The sequence below is a fragment of the Myotis lucifugus genome, unplaced genomic scaffold (assembly GCF_000147115.1).
Source record: "Myotis lucifugus unplaced genomic scaffold, Myoluc2.0 scaffold_259, whole genome shotgun sequence".
NCBI lineage: Eukaryota > Metazoa > Chordata > Mammalia > Chiroptera > Vespertilionidae > Myotis > Myotis lucifugus.
In genome coordinates this window covers 1,650,567-1,667,383 of record NW_005871307.1, presented here as the reverse complement: position 1 = coordinate 1,667,383, position 16,817 = coordinate 1,650,567, and the positions used below count along the sequence as shown (strand labels likewise).

The window sequence follows — 16,817 nt, the reverse complement described above, 5'->3', positions numbered from 1 at the left end:
GAGGACCTTTTTAGCAGGCGCTGGGTCTTCTTTCTCCGACTCGGCATCATGACTCAGTTTCCTTTTGGAGGACAGCCGCCTACGCTTCAGTGGGGATGGCGGGGCTGCAGCAGTAGCACTGTTCGGGTCCTTCTCGTGAATCTTCATATGTCTGGAAAGCACGCACACACACACACATACACACACAATGTGATTTAGCAAAAAAGAAATGCATTGATTTATTCCTTTTAAATGTTTTATATTTAGACATTGGTAAATGTTCTTAAGAGATATGACGTATAATTTATACAGTGACTTCTCTCTTTTTAACCTCCCTGAACCCTCCTTGAACCCTCTTAAGTCTCTTGCAACTGCTATCCAAAAAATGTCACTTAATACCTTGCTGTCTGTTGGGAGACATTCATGAACTTCACTGGCACCAATGAGATGAAAGCAAAGTATCTGATGACCTGTTCTTATTCAGGCAAAATGGACTATTTTAGGACACATAATTCTACAGACTATAGAATTCCCAGAGCCCTGGCCGGTTTGGCTCAGTGAATAGAGTGTCAGCCTGCAAACCAAAGGGTTCTGGGTTCAAGTCCGGTCAAGGGCACGTACCTAGGCTGCAGGCTCCTTCTAGACCCAGGCTCTGGTTAGGGCACATCCAGGAGGCAACCAATTGATGTGTTTCTCTCACATTGATGTTTCTCTCTGTCTTTCCCTCTCTCTTCCACTCTCTAAAATTCAATGGAAAAATATCCTCAGGTGAGGATTAAAAAAAAAAAAAAAAGAATTCCCAGATACCACTAGTTCACAAACCAAGTAATCACTCTATATTGACCCCCAGGACCCACCCCCCATCTACCAGTACTGCATTTTCTCTCTTCTGCTTTCTGAAGGATGTTGGGGTCAAATTTGGGAAGTGGTGACTGAACAAATATCTGGGATGCTTATTAAGACCCAAAAGCCTTTCCATGTTGTTCATGGTATTGCATGGATTAATAGCTCATGGGAATAGCTGGGACAATAAAATGAGTAAGTTACATGTTGCAACCCTGACATCTATGAGACTAGAACTATACATATAAGTATTACATATTCATAATATATATACATATTACAATACAGAGTTTTATGGGTTCCAAAAAGAGAGTTTTATGGATAGCTGATTTATAGTGACCTAACTTTATCAAGTTCTAAAACAAACATCCTAAGAACAAGGTATCAAGACCAACAGGGAAAGAATGACATTATATAAAGAGAGCCACTTTCAATGTCCTTGCACTGTGACATAAAAGGCTTAGTCTTTCTGATGACAATCACCACCACCACCATTGTCTCTGACGGGTTCAACTGTGCCCGACGTCAGAATGCAGCCACAGCTTTTTATAAATAACTCCTTTATAGGATTATTGTACTGGAGACGTTGGTAGGAATGGGAAAACAGCAGTTTTCATAAACGATCCTACCACACTTGTGAAAAGAAGTTCAGTTCACTTTTGGGGGTGCCTTCTTCAGGGAAGACAGGCTGAGGATGCAAAGGTGAAGAAGTTCTCGAACCACGAGCACCACAACACAGGCCTCGGGCCACCGACTCAGTGACATAGCTAAGATAATGCCTTTCCCTCACATCACCCGCCCTGCGACACCTGCGAGTCCTTGCTGAGCATGTGGGGGGTAAGATGTGGACTTCCCTTGTTCTGGTTCTACAGACACGTTCTAGAAGACGGAGGGGCCCCCACATTAGCCCCTGCCCAACCAGCTGCCGGCAGCATAGACATGGCCTGACCTTCAAGGAAATGGGCCTCAAGGAAGGGGGTTCAGGCCAAACCTGTGTCCTTAGGGGAATCGGTGTGGTGGAGCAGAGAGACTCAGCGGCAGAGAATGGAAAAAATCCCAACCATAACGCCCAGTTAGAGTATCAGGAAAGGGTGCTTTGGTATTAGTCCTTGGTCACCTAAGCCTTGGGAAAGTTCATGAAAACAAACAGCCTTCCTCTCAGTACCCGTTCTGTTCTACAGGGATTTAAGGAGACCACCACTTAGCATCAGTATTTGGATGGAAAAAGGAAAGGCCAACAAGCTTCTTTCCATGTTTATTGGATGGTACATTCCAACTTTAGAAATGTAAAAAGAATTTTTTCATAGCATCTAAGCCCTGAGGAAGTATAACACTAAGGGATTCGAATTAGTACCAAACCCACCCTTTCAATAAGTAACTCAAAATTAACTTAAAAAATGAATACCCTTTCAACAGTCGACAGGTTACCTCTCCAGATGAACATGAGGCCATAACCCATGAGAAAATGAAATCAGACTGAGAACTGTCAGCAGTTCACTGGTTGCCCTCTCTATCAGGTGATACTAGCATGTCTAGTTCTTAGGATTTACGACAACTGTTTCCACAGAGACAGGAAGAGGAGGTACGAGAGTGAGTACTCAGTGAGGATCTGATGGGAATGTTACATAGAATATTACTGTCATTTTGCAGATGCGGCTGTTGAGGTGTGGAGAGGCTGACACACCCGGGACCTCAGCTAGGACAGAACCGTCCTTGGTGTGCTGACACCAGAGTCCATGCTATTCCTCCAAATCACCTCCAAAGGCCAGGCCTTTGGATCTGGGTTCTGGATCATGGGCTGCATTCTTAGGGATCGAACCTGAACCTGCATACTTCCATTTTGAGGGACTGTTGCCCAAGGCCTAGCAGCTGATAGCAAACGCTAACAAAATTACAACAGGGAGTGAACGCTCCGAGGTCAGGCAAGAACATTCCCCACCTCCAGTCCTGCCTCTGTCTTATTCTGAAAAACTAGGACTGTCCTTGAACTGCATCCCTGTCAAAGACAGGGAGAGGAGACCAGATCACAACAGTCTTGAGGGGCTGGTAGGAAATATGAGGCCGCTGAACACATCAACCCACTCCAATTTTCCCAGAGTGCTCAGCTGGAGCCCTGGGTTCAGAGTTCAATTAATACTCCATTACAGAGTTAAATCTCTGGGTGATGGCCAAGACATAGGGTGTCCCCAATCCATCCTTTCAGCTACATGGTAATCAGAAGCTGCAGGTTCATTTAAGAACTTAACTCAGGCAATAGCTGAGCTGCCAGGGTTGGGAGTTCCAACCATTTCTGGAGTTGGTTGAGATCTGTGGTTAATGATATCCTTCTCTGGCCTCGGATAGCAGGAGTGGCTGCACTGGCTATCCATTTCTTCCCGAACCCTCACCGCAAGTCGGGCGAGTCGTCATGATGAGCCAGTCATGGCTTCTTTGCCGCAGAACATGGCCAAAACAGAGAGGAGGGCTGGTGCAGACGAGATAATTCTCTTTCTCTTCTTTAAAAGGTTTGGGTCTATTTTTCCCTTATGTTTTATCTAGAGGGCTAATTCATCTAATTTCCATGTACCCTAAGAACCAATAAATTGCAATGAACCTCAGAACTGGAAGGGAGCTGAGATGCTGTCCAGCTTCCCACTCAGCACAGGAAGTTCTCACTACCATTGTTCAAATATAAACACAGTAGACACACCATCACTTAGTTCTGTAACTACTTCCAGCACAAGGACCTCTCCATTTTCAAGTGCTAATTGCTAAAATCATCTTCCCCATGGGAAGCCAAAAATTCTGTCCTTCTTTGTCTATCTGTCCTCAGGGGCAACACAGAATCAGTCTACATTCAGAATGATGACTGCCTTTCTCCAAAGCTTCCTTAAAATTAAACAACTCCAGCTCCTTCAGCCAGTTCTCTCATCTGTCGAATGATGCCAATCACTACTAACCTTGGAATACTCTCCAGTGTGTGAACATCCTTCAGAAAATGTTGGGTCAGAAGTGAGTACCAACGTGGATGTGGTCCGAGAGTGAAAGCCACAGGGCTGGGACCACCACCTCCAGAGGCTGTGTAAACAGAGCTGGGGTTTCCTTGTGTGTGTTTAACAGCAACGCCACAACTTTAGTTCCTAAGAGCCATCTCCTCCATTCTGCACCTAAACAGTTAACATCTTTTCACACTTTCCACACTGACCAGGATGAGAAATATGCAATGTTCAGGTGGTGAAGTATACTTCACCTTCTCTGCACTAGCCCCTGGTGGCACATAGTAGGTGGTCAATAAATATTTGCCAAAATGGCTGAATAAAGGAATGAATAAGTATTTGTTGAAATCATTGAATGGAGGGCAGGATGAAGTAAATATGCAGAAAATCTGTTACACCTGCAATATCACTACAATGTATGTCCTCAGTTTCCGAGACACCTTCTAAGTTTCCTTTAATAGGATTTAATGTTCGCAAACTCGATAGGAGACTATACAGTAAACAATGCTATACTGAAGAGCCTTTAATAAAAAACACCCCATTGTGAACACTGAGGACACATGCTAATGTTTTCTCTACTAGAATTAACCTGTATTCATGCATTAAAGACTATACCTACATTCACAGCAGAGAGAAGTTAATGCAAACTCAAGGTAAGCATCTGCTTTTTGCATAAAATTCTAGAATTTTCTTTTGGAGGTATGCCACTTCAGTAGTAGAAATCCTGCCACACCTGGTCTGAGGAATGAATTTTATCAGAGCTCCTTCAAGAGTCAAGTGACGTTTTTGCTTTCTGCTGTTCATAACACCCAGAGTGGCTTTTACAGTAACAACCAAACAAATGCTGCAGATGTTTCCTAAACCAGGAAAACAGTTTAAATTGGAGTCTTTTTAGCACTGATAAGAGCCTACTTTGAATTTTGAGACGGATGCTGATTTTCAACTCCCAAGTTTTCCTCCCATAATCATTTATTTTCTAAAATGTGAAAAGATCCATTGTATCTAGGGTGTGCTGTCCAGAAGAGTAAGGAATATATCAGAGCTAAACCAGATACACCTAGTACAAGAGCCGAACGCCAACCCAGTAACTCAAAGGAGACAGACCCTCCCTTCCTCCCTGAACTTCCTCATTTCCAGTTCCAAATACGGGAACTTTCTGCTGACCTTTCTTAGGTATGTAAATCTGTAGATTTGGAAACACAGGTAAACTCTTAACCTTTCAAGCACTGGCTTGCTCTGAGAAGCCAGCAGGGATTGGGATAGATGAAAAAAAGCAAATTCAAGTGGGAAGACAGTGTAGGAGGCAGAGCGACCACGTGATGGCACTGAAGTCTTAGGCAGTCTGGGAGCTGCAAGACCTGCACAGGCCGAGTCCTGGCTCTACCACCTGGAAACCATGGAGACTCCCCAAGTTACTTAGGTGACCTCAGCTTCAGTTTTCACATCTGTGAAATGTACCAGGAGAATACTACCAGCCTCCAAGAGCACACTAATTTTCAAGCTGTGGTCCTCTAACCAGCAACATGAGCGTCACCCGGGAGCCTGTTACAAATGCACGTTCTCAGGCCTGGCCCCAGCACCCCGGGTGTCCACACACCCTCCAGGTCATGTGTGAGTCACTAGATGACAGGGAAATTCTAACCCTTCATACGGTTCGAGGATCTGGTTAACTTTTGGACTCAGATATTGACATTTTTTGGATATAAGCATTAAACCTCTCCCTGGCTCACCAGCAGACCTTGTGCAAGTTTACTGTACACAAGCTGTACCCAGTACCGCTCGGGGCCGCCAAACTCAAGTCAACAGGTTTAAAACGGGTTTTTGCAGCCTGATCACAGACACATCTCCATTCCTACCTCGCGTGCTCGCTCTGCTTTTCCAGCAAAGTCTTGTGACAACCAGAGAGAATGCATGAGATTCAGAAGCACCACAGCTCTACAACCTATATGTGGGCCAAAAAAAAGAAAGCCTGCAGAAAGATTAGTGTATGTTTCTGTAACAAGTTTAGAGGGAGAGTTTAGGGTGGGGAGCTGTGAGAGACACTTGTAATGTCCACAGAGTCCTGTGCCACCAAATGAGGGGATGGGGAGTGAAGATGGAGGTGAATGGGGTGGGGGTGGAGGGGTAGAGGATGGCATCAATCAAGCCATTCCCAGTGTGGCCCCACCTGTGAGCTCAAAGGCACCTTCTAGTAATTCGGGTGTTGTTCAGGCTCAGTCATGCTTATCCAGAAAGCAGGTCACACCAGCTGTGCCAGGGTGCGGAGGAAGGTTGGACAATGGTGTAAGCAGCCTTGCTGACCCGGGAGACAGCACTCTCAGAAAGATCTAGAAGTCAGCCTAGCGTGAAGTGCAAACCGCAGGGAGGCGTTCCTGCTGTCTGCAGGCTGGTTGTGGAAATGCCTCCACCAGACTGCTCCCAAGGCTCTCAGGATGTGCTTCCTGAAATGCCGGGACGCTGCACCCACCCCAACATGAGCCAGTGGGATTCCACATGCTCTGACACGGGCAATGTGACCAGCACAGGCAAGGGCGAAGGCAAGAATTGCATCTTAGTGCTAATACTTAAGTTTAATCCTGCTGCCTTTGTCTCTGCTCAGGGGCAAAAGATGAGGGAGGGAAGTGTCTAAAAGACCATGTCCCACTTGTTGCCTTGTTGGCTGCAGCCCGACATTCTGGTGGTGCCATGAATCGAAACTCCATACAAAGTTAAGGAATCTTAATTCAAAGTAGGGGTTCAGTCTCATCATCTCCACGGCTCCTCAGCCAGAGCTCTCCACCCCATGCGAGACTGCATTTCTGGCTGGACCCCCAGGCCTGCTCTCCTGTCCCATCAGCTCCTGTCTCCTTCATCACGAGGGAGATGGTAATTCCTACTGCATCTTGGTCTCACCTAAGACCTTGGTACAAACACTTCCCTGTTGATCGACAGAGCTGAGAGGATGACGCCTGAAGAGTATTTTCCCTCAATGTTCCCAATCTCCCAAGCCATCCTTCAAGAAGGAGAAAGGCAACCTTTTGGCTACTGCCTTCCTTTCCCCCACTGCCATGCTGATACTGGAAGCTGCTGACCACACATCAGAATCGAGGTACAAGGTCTTCCAGTTACTGACTGTCTGCTGAGGAAACAGAGGGCCCTTCACTGCTCACTCTGAAGCTCCGTCCCCCTCTCCTGACTTTCAAACTCAGCACAGGAAAGCCTGGCAGGTAACCCGTATCAATAAATATCAACCTTAAAAAAATCGCAATTCTAGACCCTGTTCCTAACTATCATGCTTTAGAATCAGTACACCTTAAACCCTCATGTACTATTTTTCCTAGTTCTGTTAAAATTTTCATTTGTTATAACATGCTTCTGTCACTATCTGGCTCCCTGGATATCTTTTAATAATGCCCACAAAAATACACAGTATATATTGCCATATAAAATCACAAGTTCTTAAAAAACAAACAAAAGACCTCAGAGGTAGGATGAGTTGACCTCTATCACACCCAAAGAGAACTCTCTCATCCGTGCAGAGATGACATGGTCTTGCCTGACCTTCCCTGTGCTAATCCGGAGGAATAAGTAGAAAGTTGCCACTTTTCTTTAGGCAGCTTCCCAGGCTCCGCTCCTTCCCCAGGCTATGCTCCCTGAATTTCTTCCACCTTCCCATACAGCTGGGGTCCCAATTCCACATTCAGAGTAGGCCCTGCAGCAGGACTCGGGGACCTATGGTTGCAGTGAGAACGCCATCATCCCTAAGGGAAGCCACCACCATCCCCTTAGCTGGAGAGTGCTTCTGTGGCAAACAGCTAAGGAACGGCAGTTAGGCCAACCCCCAAACCTCAGTTTCATGGCAGAATGGAAATGCTGAAGTCACCGAGACCTTTTCTCACTCCAGCCCTGAGGGAATCCGCTTTAACTTTAAGATGGCAGAAGCTAGTTCTTCACATCCTCTTTCTTCTTGCAGAGGAGGAAGAGATGATTATCGCCACAGTAAGGTGGTGCCAAGTCACTGTTTGCTGCTGCTCGGCTGCTTCCAGAAGAGGAACAAGTAGTGCTTAGGATGGCCCTCCTCGATGGCCTGCCGCCACCGGGGGAACGGAGGGTGAGCGCTGGGAGCAGGGAGGAGTGTGGGGGAGTCACCACCACTACGGGGACACCATGTCATATTATTAGGGGCCGAGAGAAAGAGCAGAGAAGGAACGGGGTACCACCATCAATTCATCTCTGAGAGAGAAATCACGAAAATGAATCCAAAGAGAAACGTCACCTGTGAGCACCAACCAGCGACAGAGCCCCTGCGCGATGGTAGCAGTGCAGTCACCTTTTCTCTAATACGGGATTAAGGAGGCACACACTGGTCTCTGTTGGCCACAGGTGACGCATCGCCAGGTGATGTGCTGCAGGGAGAGGAGCACGCTGTTCCAGCACTGGGAGCCAGGGAGAGAAGGAGCCAGAAAGAAGGGGCCAAGGTTTGCTTCCGATCTTAGCTGAACCCCGTAACATTGCAGACCTCAGTGTTCCCACCTGTAGAACTAGAACAATCCCTTTGAAGAATTAAGTGCTGACACCACATACCAATGAACCCCATTTAGGAAATACAAAATCTCTCTCCACTGAAAGCCAACAAGCTCTCCATCAACCCAGTGTCTTCGAGGATGCCAAAGGGGACAGACCCACGGGTACAATGCACACGCCCAAGAGGAGGTTGAGTAGGACTCAATGTGCTACGCGTGTATCCTAACATTTCTGTGCTGCTGGTTTACTTTTTAGTAGAGGGTGGGGGCAGATTTTGCTGCTAATCACCTTCCTTAACAAATCAGAGAAAAACGTTGACAGTGAGTGGGCACGTTTAGATGTTTGCTAGCACCAGCTTGTTCCGCCCAAACAGGTTGGACAGGTTGAATATTTAAACAAAGGCGGAAAAATGCAAGGCATAAAGCAGGACGTGCTGTGGTGGGACTGTGGCCAGCACCTGAAGGTTTAAGTCTGTGATCTGACGCAGGTGACCAGGCTCGCCCTCCTCCTTCTCCTCCTCTTCACTTTAATACTATGGTATTATAACACTAGACTGGACACACTCAGGATCTGCTCAGAGTTGTCAGGACAGCAGAGAGGGCATGGTGGGAGAGGAGAACAGGGCACTCCAGAGCAGCGGCCAGCTCTCCACTCCTCCTCCTATCCCCAGCAAACACATACCTTCCCTTCTGTGACCTAATTTCCAGCTCTCACAAATGCCAGGCTGTTCAAGTGTGGGCAAGCAAAGGTGCTCCAGACTGCGATGCCATTCATCAGTCTTACTTGGTGCAACTGAACTTTTGAAATATTTCAACAAGATATGTCAAAACCACCATACTGCCTGCATGCAAGAGAACATTTTTCTGCGTCTGCTTAATCTCCAAAACAAATGAATAGACCATCACCGCCTCTGCCAAACAGAAGAGAACCTGCTATAAATATCAGCATCCATCCAGCCAAGTGATAGTCAACTATTTAATTATGAAGCAGATCGTAAATTCGAGAATCAGTTTCAGTATGAAAAAGGCTTCCCTGGTGTCCCGAGCTTGGGAAGTTTTATGAGAGAGCTCTTTGGCATAACTGCCCTCCAGAAAAAATGCAGAATCAAAAGTGAGCACATTTTTGAAATATCCTTTTTAAAAAAATACCCCAATTATTTTGACTGTTAAGGAATACTGAAAAAGAAAAAAAAAAGTAGAAGGGAAATGTTTTAGAGAATGTCAGCAAATACGATAAGAGTCTGCACAAGAGACTGTCAACTGAAATGCATCAACTGTCAGCTTTGCTATTTTCTTATGCTTTTTATCTTACTTGAGTAATACAATTCTGTGGCAAATCTCTATGACCGGTCCTTACTTTTAAGTTGAGGTATAATGGACATACATTATATTAGTTTCAGGTGTGCAAGGTCACAATTCCCTATTTCTACCAACCTGTTCTTTTTCTCAGGGAATAATGATAGCTTCCTACGCTGTGAACATATCTAAGATGTAAAGAATTCTGAAAGGGACCACAAATGCTCATCTGTTGGTATACATGCTAATTCACATGAGAAATGTAAAAACACCTCAGAACAAGAAATCCCTCCAAAAGGCATTCGAATAGTACAGATTTGCACACTTTAGTAAAAGAAATTTAGGCATAAGGCACACAGCTACTTCCCAAAACACCGTCTCAGACTGTTGGGTTCTTAGAACACAGCCTCTGGACCCTCCAGGTTGAAGGGTATGCAGAGTCTACTTCCTGGGTTTTGTAAGTACACTGGCTACCAGCATGTGGAAGGCACTGATGGGTTAAGTTTTCTTAGGGAGACGGGAAACTATAATTTGTTGAACATCTTATGTGAACCAGAGGCTTGGGTGTCTATCATAGCATTTAATTCTCACAACAACAAACTCTGTGAGCAAAATGTTACCCTGCTAAAGATGAAGAAAGGGAGGCTCCCTTCGCCATCCGTGGAGCATCGTTATAGGCCCTCCCCCGAGAGGAAGGAAGTGCTCTGAGGACACACAGAGAGGCCACCTTTATTTAAACCACTATTGAAGTTGAAATCAGAGCAAACAGGTTTCAATTCCAGTCAATGAGATGTAAAGAAAGGCTAACAACATTTAAAAATAATCAAACAACAGCCTAGAATTATTTTTTATAGTTAAAAACAGTTTCAATGCTTATTAAAGAAATGTTTTTTAAACTATACCCAAATTGTGTCTATTTCAGTATACAGAGTACTAAATGTACAGAAACTGCCTGGGTGCCCAAGTACTCATTGAGCACCCACCATGTGAGGGTCGTATGTCGAGGCCAGTTCACAGGGTTGGGCTGTGTCTGTAGCATTAACACCTCATGTGCACAGCCCTCAACCATCTTCACAGAGAGCTGCATGTGTGGTCACAGAGCACTGGTCACCGTCCGTGGACGGAATGTGCCAAGGCCTCTGGGCAGTCTCAAGAGATATTTTCTTCCAGTGTGGTAGGTAACTGAAATGTTATTATATAATCATCTTCCCTTTTTAAACAGGTATTTCAAAGGAAACAAATGTTCATATTGTCCTGGGTTGGGTGACACACAGATTTTTATCCTAAAAATAATTTCTTCCCATGTGAACTAGCACGACACCTTCCTTCCCCCACAGGAGTTTGTCAGGGGAGCAGGCACCTGGTGACTAAGACCTGTTTCAAGATGGACTAGCTGACTCTGAGTGGTCACCTCCACTCCGGAGCAGGAGGCAGGCACTAAAGCTAGCTACAGCGTGCCTTTAGAAATTCGGTATTACCACGACACAAGTTCACGGGGCCTTCCTCCTGCTGGGCTCTGAGGGTAAGGAAGCGACTATCCCCTTCCAAGACACTGTCCTGCCTCTGCTCCTCTGTCCTTTAATGCTGGCCACCTGTTCAAATTCCCAAGTTGGGCTGTGCGTGCCAAGGCTGGCTCTGCCCATGCATTGGAGAGTGGCGCTAAATCCAGAGCCTTCGTGGTCTCATTTGTCACGAGCAGGTTGCATTTCTGTACAGCGAAATGTTTTCTTCCAGCACCACAGGGACACATAAGCCTCTGCTCCTGAAGACGGACTACCCAACGGCATCCTCGGGTCTGTCTCCTGCACTCAGCAACACAGAAAGCCACGGCCGCTGCAGAGGAGAGCCCGTGGCAAACAACTAGAGCAAGTTCCAGCGATTTCCCTCCCTCATCCTCACCCTCGTAGTGCCACAGCAGAAATGAGAACACATCCCTGCTCTTCAGAGAATAAATGGAGGAGTTAGTTAGGAAAGTTTGCTCCTGCCAGGGACTTCAGCGTGTTCTTACCGTAACATACACTCCATAGCTTTAGGTCTACAGTTTGTAAAACAAGGAGCAAAGTGGGAGTTAATTTCCTATTTTCCCAAGGCAATCACAGTTTGCAAAAACAAATAAATAAAAAACACCCATTTCAGAGATAGGATTTCTTCTGAATGAGGACTGTTTCAATCCTCTCTTTTCAAGTATCATTACTTCTTCAAAGCTCTGCAGCCCAGCACTTTCCGGAAACTTTTGCAAAGCATAAAGCTCCATGCCCTTTTTCCTACATCCAGCTCTCCCAAGGGCGGGCCCTGGCTCAGTTTCCCAAGTTTGTTTTGGAAGACAAGCACCACTCAATCCAAATTTTCAATGTGGGAGCAACTGATAAAGCATTCTGGGAAGTTAAAAGCTGGAGCTGCGGTGATGTTTCCGTGATACATATTCTGTACTTGATGGCAACCTGTTATTCTGATCAGGAACTAAGCTGTGGTTAGAAAGGTTTGGGATAAAGAATTTTCAAACCTCAAAAACACAAAAATCCGCAGACAGGGAAGTGGCAACTTGAAATACTATACCAGATATGCTAATAAATTGAGATGGTCTCTTCACCAACCGTTTTCAAAATGAGCTCGAATTTGCATCAACTCTAGTCTCCCTAGTTACTAAATATACGTTTACTTTTAAAATGTCATTTAAATTTATTTACTAGAATTAAATTATAAGTTATGGGCTTTATCAGAGCTTACAATGCAACTGTCAACATGATTAACATAACTTAATATGCTACCTGATTCTATGAAGTTTATTTTCTTTTACTAACAATTCTGTTGGGATGATTACGTGCTGATGGTCCTCTCATAAAACTAAGATAAAGGAAACTCTACAAAAAGACTGACTCGTGCCCAGGCCGGGTAGTTTAGTCAGAGCACCATCCTGATATGCCACGGTTGTGGGGTTTTTTTTTAATATATTTTATTGATTTTTTACAGAGAGGAAGGGAGAGGAATGGAGAGTCAGAAACATTGATGAGAGAGAAACATCAATTAGCTGCCTCCTGCACACCCCCCACTGGGGATGTGCCCGCAACCAAGGTACATGCCCTTGACTGGAATCGAACCCAGGACCCTTCAGTCCCCAGGCCGACGCTCTATCCACTGAGCCAAACCGATCAGGGCAAGGTTGTGATTTTGATGCCCAGTCAGGGCACATACAAGAATCAACCAATGAATGCATAAATAAGTGGAACAACAAATCAATGTTTGTTTGTTTCTTTCTTTCTTTCTTTCTTCTTTCTTTCTTTTCTTTCTCTCTCTCTCTCTCTCTCTCTCTCTCTCTCTCTCTCTCCCTCCCTCCCTCCCTCCCTCCCTCTCTTTTCTCCCTTCCTTCCTCTCTAAAATCAATCGATTTAAGAAAAAAAAAAGACTCACCGTATAAATAAAGATAACTAACATATCCTCATGACTAGTGCTTAAAGGAAATAAAGTGAGTTGTTCTATCAAGGGGATGATTACATCAATATCAGTTAAAAATAACCCGAAACTGAAAAGGATGGAAGTCTTGGGGTCCTCACTGTACATGCTGTAAGATGCAGAGCGAGCTTCCTGAGTGTTGCAGCAACACAGGTCTGGGTGGAGCCCAGACCTGTCTCCCACAGCAGCTGCTCACAGTAAACACCAGCAGGCAAGGCCGACCTGGAGGAATGTGCGCACGAGGAGATACGTGTCACATGTGCATGTGCAGATGACCTTCAGAACGGGGGAGGGGTGAGCAGGAGGCTGGGGCAGGTGAACTACATGCTCCTAAACCAGCCTTATGGAACTAAGCCTCAGAGAAATGCATCTTCAAATCCTGTCAAAGCAGGGGCCCTACACAATCCTCAGCACTCAGAGCAAGGGAAGCGCAGCTGGAGGGTCCCTAGCCCCGCAGCCCAGCATGGGCTCTGGCGCCCCGCAGGCAGCTCTGGCTCTACTCAGTCCTGCTGGTCCTCAGACCTCGGGCAGCAGAAGCAACAGAAGGAAAATGAGAACAAGAACTCTGGTCTTCAGCACAAAACTCATAGTCCACTGACTTCCTTCCATGCTTTCAAAATCAAGCCAGGATGCAGGCTAATCAGTTTGGGTTTTCATGACTCTGTTTCATTCCTGCACACACGTCCCGGGACAGCTCTGGCCCCTGATTAATGTAACACAGGTATGTGCTTAGGAGAGATCTCAGCTCACCATTCAAGTTTCGGATTCTGGAACAGATCCACCGGGACAAATAAATCTAACTCTACTCTCTGTGGCACATTTTTGTAACTGTTTTCACATTTTCATAATTTTTTTCCGAAAGTACAGTTTCACCAACAAATGAAGATGGTAATGATTATGACTGATTACCAAAACCCAAATATTCTTTTAACCCATTATTTGCAATTTTCTGCAGAGAACATAAATGTCGTGTGATAAACTCAAATATGCTAAATAAGTGTTGTTTTTGAAATTACAGATTTCATATAGCAAGAAGTAAAACAAAGACAAAACCACCTCTGTTTATTCTCTGGCATTCCATGAATGCTTACTTGGTGTATTTTCCCTCAGTGGCACAAACAACATCAGCGGCCATTTATTTATAACTATTATTTAACAAACGTTATCCTAAGTGCTCTGCGTGGATTAGTTCATGAACCCCCACAATGTCCCCATGTGAGGACAGATATCACTGCCTTCTACAAATGAAGTTAACTGAGACACAGAGAGGGTCCAATAACTTGTCCAGGGTCACACAGCTAAGAGTGGCACACCGCCCACAGATTATCACAAGGGTGCCTTGCACGCTAACAATACAAACTCAGAAACACCCCCCCATCAGAGACATTTCCATAGTATACTGTAGGCCTTCAGAATGCTTTCACAAACATTACGACATTTTTTAGCGCAAGTTCTAAATGAGGTTTTACTATGGCATTTTGTTAAAGTACGGAAAAATTAAGCAATTGCTACAAAGTTCTGCAGAATTAGGACTAGCACTTGGACCCCAACAATTAGTCCTCTCCTCCAAACCAAGATGATGCACAATAAGTAAAATCAGCACAAAACCCCAAATTACACAAACAAACATCCCTAGGGCTTTCTTTAAAAAAATATTTATAAACAGTAATTTACCAACAACTCCAATATATGCTGTTCATAAATGAGACATGTATATTAAGATAATATCAAGGGCTGTGCTATAAAACATTCAAAATCATTTTTAAGTCTATCCATGTACAGCCAAACAACACAACACACAAAAACTTATGGGATGCAACTAAAGCAATGTTTAAAGGGAAATTTATAGCTGTAAATGCCTATGTTAAAAAAAAGTTCTCAAATAAAAAACCTTATCTTCTCTACCTTAAAGCACTGGGAAAAGAGCAAACTAAACCTAAAACAAGCAGAGTGAGGGAAATAATGTTTATAGCAAAAAATTAATAAAATAGAACACAGAAAAGGAAGAGGAAAATCAACGAAACCAAAAGTTATTTCTTTGAAAAGACCAATAATGTTGACAAGTGTTTAGCTAGACTAAGGAAAAAAAATAGAAAAGACTCAAATTATCCTATATAATACAAGTCTAATATGCTAAGTGTCTGGTTGTCTGGTGACTGGTCGACTGTTCAACCAACCAAAGCGTAATATGCTAATGATATGCTAAGGCCACTCAACAGCTCACTATGATGCGCACTGACGACCAGGGGGAAGACAGTTGACTGGTCGACCAGTCGCTATTACGAGCACTGACCACCAGGGGGCAGACAGTTGAGCAGTTGCTATGATGTACACTGACCACCAGGGGGCAGATGCTCTGACTGGTAGGTTAGCTTGCTGCTGGGGTCTGGCTGATTGGGACTGAGCGAGATGGGCCAGACATGCCCTGGAGCCCTCCCACGTCCCTCCCTGGCTGGTCCCAATCAGGACTGGGCAAGACAGGGTCAGACATGCTCTGGAGCCCTCCTGCAGTCCCTCAGTGGTCTAATCATGCACCAGTGGGGTCCCTCGGCCTGGCCTGTGACCTCTCGCACTCTGGGACCCATTGGGGGATGTCTGAGAGCCGGTTTCAGCCTGATCCCGCAGGCTACTCCCTTTGGGAGGGTGCCAGACTCAGGGCACTCGCCTCTCCTGATTGGGGCTGATTGGGCGTGAGCCCACAGCAGGCGCAGTGGGGCTGGGATGAGTGGGAGCAGCAGGTAGAAGCTGCAGGCGGTGCTGTACTGTGGGTTTTGGCCTGATCCCTGCAGGCCACCCAGAGGGGCCCCACCCGTGCACGAATTTGTGCACCGGGTCTCTAGTTAAAATCATAAATAAAAGAAGATACAACACCACTCATTTCACAGAATAAAAAGCATTATGGGAGGGATGCTATGAACAACTGTATGCCAACCAATTAGACAACTTATAGAAAACACATAAACTACTGAAACTGACTCAAGAAAAAATAGAAATGTGAACAGACCTATCACAAGAGACTGAATTAGTAATTTAAAAACTTCTCAGAAAGAAAAGCCCACGTGACTTCAATGGCGAATTCCACCAACTATTTCAAGACTTAATACAACTCTTCACAAAGTCTTTAAAAAAAAAAAAGGAGGAAATATATCCTGACTCACTCTATGAAGCTTGTATTAATTACCCTGATAAAAAACCAGATAAGGGTATCATAAGAAAAGAACACTACAGACCAATCTCTCTCATGAATACTGGCAAAAAAAAATACTAGCAAATCAAATCCATCAATATATGAAAATAATTATACATTGTGACCAAGTGGGATTTATCCCAGGAATAAAGTTAGTTTAACATCCAAAACTTGACTATCTCAGTAAAATGCAGAAAAAGCATTTGACAAAATCCAACAGCCTTTCATGATAAAAACACTCTGCAAACCATGAAAAGAAAGGAACCTCAAACTGATTAAAGGGCATTTATGAAAAACCCACAACTACCATCATATTTAATGGGAAAAAATTGAATACTTTCTCCCTAAGATCAGAAATAAGACAGTGATGTCCATTCTCTCCACCTATATTTAACATTGCGCTGGAGGATCTAATGAGGGCTAGCAGGCAAGAAAAATAAATGAAAAGGCATCCAGATTAGTTTCAAAGGAAGAAGTACAACTATCTCTATTTGCAGATGACATGATCTTGTATACAGAAAAGCCTAAGGAATTCACTAAGTAACTATTAGAATGAATCAGCAAAATTGTAGGAAATGAGATCAA

General features: G+C 44.6%; 1 protein-coding gene across 17 annotated transcripts in view; it reads right to left on the bottom strand.

Annotated features, from left to right (window-relative positions):
- Window positions 1–16,817, bottom strand: part of RREB1 (ras responsive element binding protein 1) — a 190,546-nt gene that overhangs the window by 47,117 nt on the left and 126,612 nt on the right. For 16 of the 17 annotated variants that reach the window (XR_002831726.1, XR_002831727.1, XM_023762740.1 and 13 more), the window contains one exon: window positions 7–151. Coding sequence is in view for 15 of the 17 variants with exons in the window: in XM_023762740.1 (XP_023618508.1) it covers window positions 7–151 (145 nt within the window). In the remaining 2 variants the exon portion in view is untranslated. Of the gene's footprint in view, window positions 1–6; window positions 152–8,052; window positions 8,151–16,817 lie in introns of those variants that run through there. The other variant, XM_006099110.3, reaches the window with a different exon arrangement.